The sequence below is a fragment of the Ictalurus furcatus genome, chromosome 8, assembly GCF_023375685.1.
Source record: "Ictalurus furcatus strain D&B chromosome 8, Billie_1.0, whole genome shotgun sequence".
In the NCBI taxonomy this organism is placed as follows: domain Eukaryota; kingdom Metazoa; phylum Chordata; class Actinopteri; order Siluriformes; family Ictaluridae; genus Ictalurus; species Ictalurus furcatus.
The window spans coordinates 5,986,609-6,000,608 of NC_071262.1; the positions used below are offsets into that span (position 1 = coordinate 5,986,609).

Here is a 14,000-nt window from a genome sequence, read left to right on the forward strand (position 1 = left end):
ATTAAACAGAATAGGAAAACACCCCAATGGACTCTGCACACACTGCAGTACACAAGAGACAGTGAAACATATTCTGTTAGACTGCAAAAGGTATGAGGAGGAAAGAGCTGAGCTAGAGATGTAGATTGGAAAAAAAACATGACACTAGAGAACTTGCTGGGGAAAACATCTGGGGAAATGCACCGCCTCCTAATAAACTATTTAAAAAGTACTGGTATAAGTGAGAGAATTTAGTAACCTGTAGTACGAATAACTAGTATATAGCTATTTATCTCTTTATTTTCTTTTATGTATGCAGTATTGTTTTGGTATTATTATTATTAGTGTTTTTTTCTATTTAATTTTACTATTATCATTATTACTATTATTTATTTATTTTACTATTATATTATTATTTAAAAATAAATAAATTCCTGCCAATCTACTGCCCACACTCCAGTCCAGTAGGTGGCGGTAATGCACCTTTAGTGGTTTGCCAACGGCCATTAAAAACAAAAAGAAGAAGACTTTTTTTTTTTTTTTTTTTACCCCAAGAAACTAGGTTTCCTTTAGTAATTTAGCCTCGCAAGCTAGGCCCACTAGACAATTGACCAAGTTAGCTGGTAAGCTCCTGTCATTTAACATACAGTTGATATATTTAAGGTAATGTTATCCATGTTTGCCTTGATGATTTCTGGTTAAATTGCTCTAAGGGAATTGTTGTTGTTAAGATAGCTAATCTACGTAGCTAGCTAAATGTAAACATATTCGAAGTTAACAGTTAAGATCGGTAGTTGCCATGTGTTCATATTAGCCATGTTTTTGTAATAACTGTAGTGGTCTGTATTAATTTGTTTGCCAATTTGATACCGTTAGCTAACTTTCGAGCTAAAGTTATTGCAAAAGCACCAGATAACCAGCGACATCCCGTTTTAGGAGGACGATTATCAACTGACGTTACATACAGGATAAGATCACCATGGCATCTAAAACGAAAGGTAGGCACCAACCTTATGGAGGACGTTTACATTGTAACCTAAATGTCAGGTAGAAAATACTTATTTACATTTGCAGGATTTAGCAGACGCCCTTATCCAGAGCTACTTTACGGAAGTGTTTACGTCCTCGTGCAAGTTCAGTATTTCAAGGTGTAAGAACAGCGTCGAGCTTAAAAAAAAAATAAACTACTTCGATTATAGTAGAAATTAGTACAGAATGAAAAGAAAACACGCAAGTCAGAGGTAGGTGTTTAGTCTTCGTTTGAAGACAGTCAGTGCCAGGACAGAAAAGTGTCTTGGTGCAAGTCTTTCTTGTACCTTGAGTGATGGTGGGTCCAGTCAAGCCATGTTTGTGTGCCTGGTGCTTAAACTTGGAGGATTTTGAGAAGCAGATAAAATGCTATCAAAGCTCTGCCTCCTCTGTAATAGTGCATGCCAGCTTTCTAAGAGCAAAGCGAACCTTATACTATATAGTTCTATATTCAGTGAGTAATTGTAGTTAAAGTAGATAAGAGTGTGAGCATTACAGGGAGACAATACATCCGCTGCATGTGATCTAGGCAGTTATTAATATGGGTGACCTTATATAAGTAGCACTGTTCACTGACCCACTGAGCCATGGGGAAAAGTCCCATCCTCCATCCTGAGTGCCGTGTGGAGTTCTCTCCGGCTTCTCTGTTTTTTTTTTTTTTTTTCCTGTATGGGTTTCCTCCCACTTTAAATTGTCCCCAGCTGTGAATGAGTGTGTCCTATAATGTGGTGTCATGCAATGGACTGGCATTGCATCTGGAATAGGCTTCAGATTCACCTGAGCAGAATAAATTGCTTCCTAAAGACATGCTGCTAAATATATATACTTTTTATATACATGACTTTTAAAAAGTTTCTCTTTTGCAGCTGGAAAGGTTAATTCCAAGAACAAGGAAGATGCTCCTCATGAGCTGGAAAGCCAGTTCGTTCTGCGCCTACCTCAGGTAGGTCAAACCAAATAAATAACCCAATAAATATGACAGCATAAAAAAAAATTGAGTTCACATGCACAGCTAAATATGAAGTTTTAGGTAATAATGTACAATCTCCACTTAATATTCACTGAAATTTAAATGCCTTTTGGTACTATGAAAATGTACTAAAACCACAGTCCACTGTGCATGCAGTGTAAAGTTTTTTTCCCCCAGACATTAAGCATTAGTCATTAGCTTCTATCATTAGTGTAGTGTAGCTTTATTATTTAAAGAAATATTCCAGCTTTATTTTCTAATCTCTGTCCATGGCATGTGTCACATGTGTGTGATTACATATATGTACTCCTCACTTTCTTGCACCTTGCACACTTGCACTATATCTAAGTGGTTTGTTTAGGCTTATTTTTTTGTATAGGGACAAGCTTTATCTCTCTAATAATAAAAGAATGGTTTACTTAAAACTGAAATACAGTGTTAGCCTAAGGACAGTTATGTTCCATTAATAAACATTTAATATACTGTATTCATCTACATAATGCAATGGTACACACATGGGAGAATCTTTGCAAAGCTGGAATTTAAGCACTAGAGCTTAAAAAGTCAATTCTGTTACTCACACTTTCCTGAAGGTTTTGTTCTACACATGTGGCATCATGGTAATGCATAGCTAAATATTATTCCCTCTGAAAAAGAATGTAATTCATCCTTTCATCTATGAAAGGATGAATTACATTCAATAGTTCATAAAAGTTTCTAAAATATGAGCTTCACATATTGACTGCCAAAACAAACTGCCCTTATACTTATAAATCCATTCTTTTCTCCAAACAGGGAAATGTTACTTATTGTTCATAGTAAAATATACTAGCATTTGCTTACCATGTAGCATGTACTGAGCTGACTACTTGAAATGAGTAGGCCATTGATGTCACCTGGTGTGCTACTCGGAATAAGTTATATTTGAATATGTACAATAAATACACATACAGTCAGGTCCATAAATATTTGTTCAAGTTATTGTTATTTTAGCTGTATATGTCAGCTGTACAATATATGTCATATATGAGCACAAAGTGGAAACTTTCAGCTTAATTTGTTGGTGGTCTTGAAAATATGGGCCCTCCTGGAATGAACAAATTGATGTTGGCACTAGAAAGTAATTATTTAATATTGGTGTATTTCTATCTTTTACTAGATAAACGATGATACGACCCAAACCATTGCCAAAAAACTGAGAACTGAACTGATCTGTGAATGGGGTCAAACATTACACAACTGTTTGACTCCCCAAGTTATTCCTGTTGATGGCCACAATGTTTACCCGATTTTAAGATCACTTTCTTTAGACCATTAGTGTCAACAATCACATTAAGTACATGTGAGCTATTGACCCACTTTGGATTATCATGTTTGTTTTAAACCTTGCCAGGACTTTGCTGACGTAATTAATTATTTTTATGACTTCAGAAAACCTGCAGTTTCCCTCACGGCCAATAAAATATCTACCTACCTATCTATCTATCTATCTATCTATCTGTCTATCTAATGCTGACCAAATGTTTTCTCTTTTAGGAGTATGCCTCCACGGTAAGACGAATTGCCCAATCTGGCAGCGTGAATCTTAAGGACAGACTCACCATAGAGTTGCATGGTATGCTCACTAAAATAGCTATGAGAAAGACTGAAAAAATGCATATGTAGCAATAAATGTCATTCAAATCTGATGTGGGTGATCTGTAAGTTTTCATTGTCTTTTATTCATATTTTGAAAGTTGTAATTAAAAAATTTGTTTAATGTAGTAATTGAAGCATTTTTGACAAAGCAATGAACAAAAGCAAATAACATTAATCACTTTGTAACAGTAACACTACCCCATTTGTTCTACTTCCTAGCTGATGGCCGTCACGGAATTGTTAGAGTGGACCGCGTCCCTTTAGCTTGTAAATTAGTAGATTTGCCCTGCATCCTAGAGTCCTTAAAAACAGTTGACAAGAAGACCTTTTATAAGACTGCTGATGTCTGTCAGGTAACACCAACTACCTTTAAAGGAATATCTTTAACAAGTCTGAATCATTAATTAATCTTACCCTTCTATGCATTTTTGTGTAATTTACAACATACCTAGTCAACTCAAGTTAATTTTAATGGTCATCTGATCCATATGCACATATACAGGGAAATGAAACATACAGAACAGGTGCAATCTAAAAATGCATTGGGCATTGTAGTGCATAGTAAATGTGTAAATTGACCCCTTTACTTATTGCACACTTTGTGTTGTGGATTTGATATTGCATGGATATAATTGCCATTTTTACCCATCAATATACACTTAATTGTAAGTGAAAACATGTTTTTAGAGCTTTTTGAAAATGAATTAAAAATCAAAAACTGAAATCTCATTCACAAAAGTATTCAGACTCTTTGCTGTGGCACCCCAAATTGTGGTCAGGTGCATCTTATTTGCTTTAATTATCCCTGAGATGTGTACAGAACTCTATTGGAGTCCACCTGTTACAATTTGAATTGATTGGACATGGTTTGGAAAGGCACACACCAGGGTTTATAAGGGCCCACAATTTACACTGCATTGTCAGGACAAAAACCAAGCTATGAAGTCCAAGGAACTGTCTGTGGATCTCTGCAATTAGATTGTGGCAAGGCATAGGTCAATGCAAGGATATATAACAGTTTCTAAGGTTTGAGTGTTCCCAGGACTACAATGGCTTACTCAATTTTGAAATAGAAGAAGCTTGTCCAACCTTGAACCTACTTGGAGTTGGCCATCCATCCAAACTGGGCATCTAGGAAAGAAGGACCTTGGTCAGGGAGGTAAGAAAGATCCCAACAGTCACTCTATAAGAGCTCCAAAAGTCCAGTCCAGAGATGGGAGAACTTGCTGGACAGACGGCCATCTCTGCAGCCTCAGTTAATCTGGCATTCATGACAGAGTATCAAGACTGAATCCACTGTTGAGTATAAGGCATATGACCGCGTAAAGGACTCTGCCAACATGTGAAAAAAAGATTCTCTGGTTTGATGAGATGAAAATGTAACTTTTTTTTTTTTTTTTTTTTTTTTTTTGGGCAGAACAGCAATAAACCTCTATAAGGTATTATAGCGTACAGGGCACTCAGTAGTTCAGTTGTGTGTTGGGGTGCAGTATTGCAGCAGGACTGACACTAATGAACAAATTAAGAAAAGCCAACAAAAAGTGTGTTAGTAAGGTCTTTGGCCACCATGAGATCCCAGAACAGCTTCAGTGGGCCTTGAAGTCTCTGGAACTGTACTGGAGAGATATTCACTCAGTGGGAGTTTTGATGACGTGTTAGACAGCAGTTTCCACCACCATTTGTTAACTATGTTTATTAGGGGTGCCACCAAAAAAGTTCAGCTGAAAAAGTGATGTTTGACCATTTTCTGTTGAAGTTTCAGTTAAATGTTCAAAAATGGCACTTCTTTGACCATAAGAGGCACTGATTCGGATGAAGGAGGAAAAAAAAAACAACAAAGAAGATTTCTAATAAGCCTACAACTAAGTGTAAAATCTAACAGTTTACAAGCATGTCTAATGGTAATGATGATTAGAAAGTGATTAAATCTGTGTTTGTTGTCCTGTCTTGGTCAGCCTAAATTTGTTCAAACAGTGCGGCCAAGCCCCCAGATATTTGGGGAAAGAGATGCTGCTGTTTTAGATAAGATGTAGACACATTTTTCTAGAATAGGAAGAAAGAAAGTAAACCTTTCTTCTGTAAACTGTCTTCCTTTCCTACATGTAAACCTTTCTAGTGTCTACAGCATAACAAGCTGGTGATAAATCTGTACATACTTGCACTACAGTTTCTACCTTAGACAAGTGATTTGCTGAAGGACTAAAACAAAACCCCCAAACCTTCATTGGGGTTCTCAGGTCTGCACTTTAAATACACACAGACAGTGCCACCCTTTTGCTTACTTAAATATCTGTCTAAACAGACCAAGGAGAAACTAGTGAAGGCCTTAACATATCATCTTGCATATTGAATAAAGTTTCTGTGAACACCAGAAGACTCTATTCCCAGTATTCAATATTAACTCTCTTGAGCCTCCTCCTCATCTGCCCCTCTTCCTCGGACTTGCATGTCTCTTGACAGACCCTAAGGTGTACGGAAATTTGATTAACAAAAGCAGTATAGAGCAGGACATGTAGTATATCCTTACTGTAGTAAACAAACTCTGTCGTTCTACATCAGGGTAGACCAGATATGACTCCCAAAACAATATAGCCCATAAACAGTAGCTTTACAAAACTAATAATTTGAGCAATGCTTTTACATAAAACCATAAAAACAAGTTAGAACTATGCCACAGAGAGACAGACAGCAGTAACCTGGGTCACAGCTGATCAACATCAACAGAAAGATTTGGATGTTGAATTATATCAGTCCAGACCTGATAGTCTGAGCAGTTTTCTTTATCTCTTGTATTTCTAGATGTTGGTGTGCAGTCTGGATGGAGACCTTTACCCACCTCTTGAGGAGCCTACTGGGACTGTAGACCCAAAAACCAAGAAAAAGGATAAGGACAAAGACAAGAAGTTCATCTGGAATCACGGCAGTAAGTTTCTGCTTCTTGTTTTGAAATGTGCTGATAAAGGCCATATATACAATATAGCTAATACTCAAGAATCTGATGTGGCAAAAGCTGCACATATCATGGATGAATTGAACTTATTTAATATTACATTTTGTCTCTTTCCAGTTACCTGCCCTCTGAAGAACACGAGAAAAAGGCGATTTAGGAAGACGGCAAAGAAGAAGGTACCCTTGTGTTGATTCTCATGGGCTTTTTCCGATATCCATTTGTTCTATTTATTGGTTGTATAAAGTGTGTGTGTGTGTGTGTGTGTGTGTGTGTGTGTGTGTTTTAGATTAATTACAGCTGAACTCTAACTCTCTAACCTGCAATGTTTTGCAGTATATTGAGTCTCCAGACGTGGAAAAAGAGGTGAAGAGGCTCCTAAGCACAGATGCTGAAGCTGTCAGTGTCCGTATCCTTGTGACTTTGTGTTCAAGGCACTCATGACACCACCAAATGAGCTGTCCATCCATCCATCCATCGTCTATACAGCTTATCCTTTTCAGGGTCACAGGGAACCTGGAGCATTGGGCACAAGGGCACAAGGGAGCATCGGGCACAAGGCGGGGTACACCCTGGACAGGGTGCCAGTCTGTCGCAGGGCACAATCACATACACATGCACGCACCCATTCATACACTACAGACATTTTAGACATGCCAATCAGCCTACCATGCATGTCTTTGGACTGGGGGAGGAAACCCCCGCAGCACGGGGAGAACATGCAAACTCCGCACACACAGGGCCACGGTGGGAATCGAACCCCCGACTCTTGAGGTGTGAGCCGAACATGCTAACCCACTGTGCGCCTTCCAAATGAGCTGTATTAATTATAACTTTACACTTAGTATTCAGTCTTATTGCACCTTTTGTATTCGCTTCAGATGAATAGCATGTGATGCACAGTTTTAACACCAGGTGTCAGAGTTGAGCTTTAGACTATAGAAGTGACAGCATAATGAACAAACTGTATGCAAGCATTAGAGAGATTCATCACTATTATGGAGCCAGGTAAAATATGATCTAGTTCTTTAAGTACTAGAAGTAATTATGAGAGAGCACATATTTTATTGTAGATATAGTCTTGTATAGACCAATTAATGGAACAAGCTGTTGGAAAAAAAAAATCATGATAGAATAGAGTTGGACAGCAGGGACGTGAGTAAATTTGGCAAATGCACAAACAGACCAGACAATATCATTTACTCATTTATTCATTGCCCATCTCTAATGCTGGTGTCACATTTAGAGTACATTGTACATGGTAGGTGGATAATTAAGAACAGCAGAAATGGGAGTACTGTTACCTTGACTTGGCTATTAGGATGGGAGGTCATTGCTGAGGATGAGACAAAAGAAACTGATAATAATTTATCTCTGTCCAATTTGGACTCCTCACCTGGAACCTCTGGGCACAAGGGCCATGATTCTTCAGGTAATTTTCACTTACAAAGGTTAAATCATAAACATATATACACGCTTTTGCTATGAAACCGGTGCTTTTAAATATTCTAAATGGGAATTCTAATTTACAGCATATAATTACAAATTCATGTCAAAATTGATTTTATGAATATGAACCTGCTTCCATCAAGACATGGTCTCAGTCCTGGGAATTCAGTACACCCAAGGTTAGTGTTCCTGTTTTAACACTATATTTGTCTGAAAGGTTTCCTTTCGTACTGTTTTGTCCAGTGCCACGCGATGAGTTGCGGGAGATATTTAATGACATCAGCAGTAGCAGTGAAGATGAGGATGATGATGTTGACCGGCATGAAGACGAAGACCTCAACATCATAGACACAGAGGATGACACGGTGGGTCGTCTCAACGAGAAGCTTAACGAGTCGGATGGGGGAAGAGATGAGAACAACAGGAACAACCAAATAGGTATGATGCTTGTGCATTCTCAGCATTAGTGGCAAGAGGCTAATTAAGATCAGAGTTCCATTAATGGCAGCTAATCAGAAGACAGACAGTACCCAGCTGACTTTGTTCAGCGATTTGGGTAACAAAATGAGCCGCTGTACTTGTAGCACACACGTGGTAGGGCACATCACCCAGTGGTGATACAGTCCTGATCCGTCCAGCTGGGCACCTGACAGTGTTCAGAGAGATGTGACTGCTGATTGTTGTACTACTGATGGAACACATTAAACACCATCACAAATACACTGAGGCAGAGTTGCTCTGGTCACAGTTCTGCTCAGATCTGATCTGAAGTTATTTCTGTTTTCATGTGCAATATGATAGATGTGCAGTATATTATGAAAATTGATGATGGCGCATAAACTGTCAGTCCAATTGCCTTAAATTAATACAACTTGAAATCTTTGTAGAGAGGGCTCAACTCTTTGCCATTAATCTGCAGTGATGGAGTACCAGATGCAGATCAACAATCTCAAGGCAAAACTACAGGAGACGCGAGCACGCAAAAAGCAGCAAGAGGATTTGATCATGAAAGTAGAGAATCAGGCCCTAAAGGTGAGGTTGCTACATCAACCATATTTTCTCTCTCTCTCTCTCTCTCTCTCTCTCTCTCTCTCTCTCTCTCTCTCTCTCAGTAGTGTGTGTGTATATGTATGTTTGTCTCTGTGTGTGTGTAGACAGTTGCAATCAAAATTATTCAACCCCCACTGCAAATCAGGTTTATTGTCAACATTTACAGACTTTCAGCTGTTTGCAATGAACAAATCAAACAAAAGCAATTGAAATAGTTCAACACAACGAATGCTTCAAGTGGTTTCCCCAAATTCAACTGAAAATGCAACTTATAATGACTGGATCTGTTGTGTGCTGGACCTGTTGCTCAGCATTAAAAGAAGATGCTGTGGCACATGGAACCAGTTTAAAAACCAGCTTTGATCCTGACCTGCACTAAATATTCCATCAGCTAAGGCACTTGTTTATAGCTCACAACTACATGCAGATACAATGGCTGATCATCTGTTTATAAGGTGGTATTTCTTTTGTCAATATTGAATGAGTAGTTTTAATTTGTGTTTTGTTGGCTCTCTTTTTCTTTGTTTTTCATGTTCTTTAAATAATTGCAAAACAACTGGTTTTCACAAAATTCTCCCACTGGTATTCCTGTTTTTCCTGACCTAGTAGCTTAGCAGGATGATGTGTTTTTTCATGAATACCAAATATATTGTGTCATTGCCCCTGTGAATACAAATAAATATACAAATTCATATCCACACCCATTGTGTGTAATTTTGAAGTGGACATTTATATATTATATTAATAGTATATTAAACAACAAAAAAGTGCTGAAATACTTATTTCCCCCCTCATTGTCCACTATATAGCCAAAAGTTTGGGGACACAATTGTATAGAATGTCTTTATATGCTGTAGCATTACAGTTTCTCTTCACTGGCCAAAACCAGCATGACAATGGCTCTGTGTACAAATCAAGCTCCAAAAAGATATGGTTTGCCAAGGCTGGAATGGAAGAACTTTAGTTACCTACATTGAGCCCTGATCTCATCCCCACTAAACCCTTTCAGGATGAATTGAAACACAGACTGCCCCAGGCCTCCTCTCCTTATGTCATTCCCTGACCTCACTACAGTGTCTGTACCTCTGTAGAATCACTCGCCCCTCAATACCTACAAAACTCTAAGCCCTTCTTCTGTTTAAAAACAACCTAAAGACATACATCTTTATACAATCTCTCACTCACTCACTCACTCTCACTACTTTTCCCTCCTTTTCACTCTTGATTTATTTGTCAACTATTTTATTGTTTGTTCTAACTCTTTCTTCTCATCTCTGTTGCAGACCCGCTTTCAGGCTCTGCTGAATGACTTTATCCATGAAGAAGAGCGTGAAATGGAAAAGGTACAATGCCACATAGTCAAAGGCCTACATAATGTACAATATATCCAACTAGTACTATTGCATCATAGATGCACTTAATCTTCTTGATAGACAGTCAGTGAGAAACAAGTGTATTTCATGTTTAAATCCCCACTGCTGTAACACTGGCCACTGGGGTTTGTTTATGCTTGAGCAAAATAAATCTAATAATTTTGGAAGTCTCGTTAATCTTTATCTACTTAGCCTACAATTACAGCAGCACAGCTAGCCATCAATCATCTCTATATCAATCATGTTTCCACTCCAACAGCTGGCTTCACTGCAAGAGCAGCTGGACTCAATGATGGAGAAATGACCAACAGAGGGCAGTGCAATTTCATCTCACTGCTGAATGAACAGTGCTCGAAACAAGTGTTCTGTTAGTGAATTAATCTAGTCTATGGTTATTAAATGTTAATCTAGACCTAACTTGGCTTGTGGTGGTGGTGTTGTTTTTTTGTTTTTTTTCCCCCGATGGACTGTTTTTGTTTGGAGGACATGATGGGTGGGATGTAATGTACTAATTGTTTTAAGGATTTTTGTTATTAAGGTCTCTGATTAAATAAATGTTTTGAAAGTATTATTTAAAAAAATTAAATACAAAAATCTTAGATCAGGGATGGCTGGTCCTTGATGCTCCAGTGGCATTACAGATAAATGAATACATTAATTTTTCATTCTGGTATTCTGGCCTCCACTGTATTGAAACCGTATTTGGTGCTGCATTAACTGGGTTCCAGCCTTTTAAGGACCAGCCGTTTTATTGGCAGGCACAGGACACACTATGATTGTTTATAAAGGGGACCCACAGGGTTCTATCTTGAATCCTCTTCTATTCTATGCTCAATGGTCAATAGTTAAATTTGTATGCCTAATTTTGTTCATGCTTCTGAAAAATGTTTGCTAAGCATTAAAAGTTAAAAGTAAGCATGCTGGTGGATTAAAAGTTTAATCTTAGAAAGCTTTGTGAGCTTTGATGACTGTATTATCATTAAATTATAGTTTTATCAAATATAGCCAGTAACATTGGTATTACTATGTTGGTATCTCTTGATCTCATACTTTTGTTACAGAAAATTTACTTATTCTATAAGTCAATTGATTTATATGAATTCACTGCTGCTTTTCAGCAGAGGAGCTGTAGAAATTGCATTTGCCAGATTAAACTTGCTGATCAATCCAGTACTGGTTTAAATTAAACATGTCCAACTGAAAGAATAAATAAAAAATTTTAAAAAATGGCTCAAACTGCCACTAAATCTAAAAGTGTTAATATATTAATATATCAGTACAAAGTTGTCTGTTTCCAAATCCATTCGATTATTTGTGTGTATTTTATTTATATTTATATATATATATATATATATATATTGTAATATAATATAAATACATTTTTTTAAAAATCATAGTGCTCACTCACACCTGATTGTCATCCCATTGATTCAGGGGTGGAGCTAAGGTATTGTCTTGGAGGGGGGGGGGGGGAGTGGTGAATGTTCAGGCCCCCCTTATTATTAATATAGGCTTACTAATTGTGTTGAGCAATCTTTCAAATCACACACATAGTACAGTATGTGAGGCTCCAGGACTGTATGTCTGATGTGGTGGTTAGCAACATGGCAGCACCACAGGGTACAGTGCTCGCTCCCTCTCTCTTCACCCTGTACATTGCAGACTTCAGGCATAATACTAGCAGTTGCCACATACAGAAGTTCTCTGATGATACTGTCATTGTTGGACAAGTATCTGAAGAGAACAATCAGGAATTCTGGGAGGTCATCGCTGACTTTGTCAATTGGTGTGAGTTAAACCACCTCTGCCTCAACGCCAGCAAGACCAAGGAGATGGTAGTCGACCTCCGCAGGAGGCCACCCCGGTCTACGCCAGTGAACATCCAGGGTGTTGACATCGAGAGGGTGGAGATGTACAAATTCCTGGGTGTTCACCTCAACAATAAACTGGACTGGTCCATAAACACAGATGTCCTGTATAAAAAGGGCCAAAGTCGTCTCCACCTGCTGAGGAGACAGGTCTTTTGGTGTGTGCAGGACCCTGCTAAAATTGTTCTATGACACTGTGGTTGCATCTGCTATCTTCTATGCAGTAGTTTCCTGGGGAGTCGGGAGCACAGAGAGGGACAGGAAACATCTTAACTAACTGGTTAAGAGAGCTAGCTCTGTCTTGGTCTTCCCTCTCAACAACATAGAGGTGGTGGGGGAGAGGAGGATGTTAGCTAAGCTGGCATCTATCATGGGAAGTTCCTCTCACCGCCTGTATGAAACATTGGGCTCCCTGAGCAATCCTCCTGTTAGTGCCCAGCAAGGGGAGTAAAGTTTTTCAAATGAGAACTATGCATTACTGAACCAGGTTATAGGCTACACCAGCTTCATCTTCCTCGCCATTTGTTTGGAAAATCTGGCGACTGCCTTGTCCTTGTCAATGTCAATTTCCCTTTCGATTTAGAGAAGTGTTAAATTTGACAGCCGCAACTCACCCATGCTTGACCGCAAGTAACTTTTGGTGAGTTTCAGACGACGAAAAGTCCACTATGCCTGTTACTGTTCTAAAGGGAAATGAGACATATGTAAACAAATTGCAACACACAATTTAGTAGCCTGCGATGTAATGATTTTTTGATCTATGTTTTGTTACTAAAAAAGAAAATAAATTTACAAAAAATAAAATCTTTGTGATCAGTATAGGGCCCCCCCTAGAAGGCGGGCCCAGGTTTGTTTGCACCTCCGCAAATAGCCCCCCCCCCCCCCCCCCCAAACTTCTCCAATGCATTGATTGAAAACACCTGACTTTAATCTCACCTTCAAATTAACTGCATTTGTTTAATTAGGTTCTCTTGGTCTACTTTGTGTGAAAAATCTGATGATGTTTTAGGTCATATTCATGCAGATTTATAGAAAATAAAGGGTTCACATACTTTGAAGCACCACTGTATGCTGAAATGTGTAAATGATAACTATAGCACTTGCACATTTAGACAATCTGGCATTAAGTCTCGCTATGGGCACACCTCACTAGCTCTGTGTCCCACCTTGGCCACCTCAGTCAAAATTCCCCTTGATCCACCCCATGTGCTTTTTAGATAATGGACACAAACTGCAAAACGTAGCATGAATATTGTATTCTATGTTGTTGTTAACTAGAGCTCACACCCATGACGCTTGTAGCAAGAACAGTAAAAAAAAAAAGATTGGTGTGTGTATTAGGCCTGGTTTATATTTCTGCAACTTGTGAGGGAAATTATTAATTTCTTACTTTGTAATAGTTCTGTTCGTGTTCATCAGTGAATAATGCCGCTTGTGGTCGGCATTATTATAACGTTCTTTCCTCTTACATTGACACAAACATGTTATTGTCTTCAGGAATGTCTGAAAGACCTTGAAACCACCAAACTGGCTCAAACCTCCTAGAACTCCCTTTTCGAGACTCACAGATATCCAGCTCTCCTTATCTTAAAACTTAAATAGGGCATGTGAGAGAGGAGTGCTTCAGAGCGCTCTCATCTTCTATCCTTCTTTCTTCTATCCTGCCTTCTTCTATCCTGTATTCATCCTTCTGTAAT

General features: G+C 38.5%; 1 protein-coding gene across 2 annotated transcripts; it reads left to right on the top strand.

Moving 5' to 3' along the window:
* Positions 1 to 495: 495 nt before the first annotated feature.
* On the top strand, positions 496 to 11,349 carry taf7 (TAF7 RNA polymerase II, TATA box binding protein (TBP)-associated factor). Of its 2 annotated transcripts, none has more exons than XM_053631123.1 (13): positions 496 to 602; positions 916 to 977; positions 1,875 to 1,951; positions 3,515 to 3,593; positions 3,836 to 3,969; positions 6,416 to 6,539; positions 6,684 to 6,742; positions 6,900 to 6,972; positions 7,885 to 7,995; positions 8,256 to 8,450; positions 8,932 to 9,044; positions 10,346 to 10,405; positions 10,695 to 11,349. In XM_053631123.1, the coding sequence occupies exons 2-13, from the start codon at positions 959 to 961 to the stop codon at positions 10,737 to 10,739; spliced, it is 1,089 nt and encodes a 362-aa protein (XP_053487098.1). In that variant the 5' UTR covers positions 496 to 602; positions 916 to 958; the 3' UTR covers positions 10,740 to 11,349. The 2 variants fall into 2 exon arrangements, with proteins under 2 accessions (XP_053487098.1, XP_053487099.1); XM_053631124.1 differs by having other exon boundaries at positions 531 to 642.
* Positions 11,350 to 14,000: the final 2,651 nt, after the last annotated feature.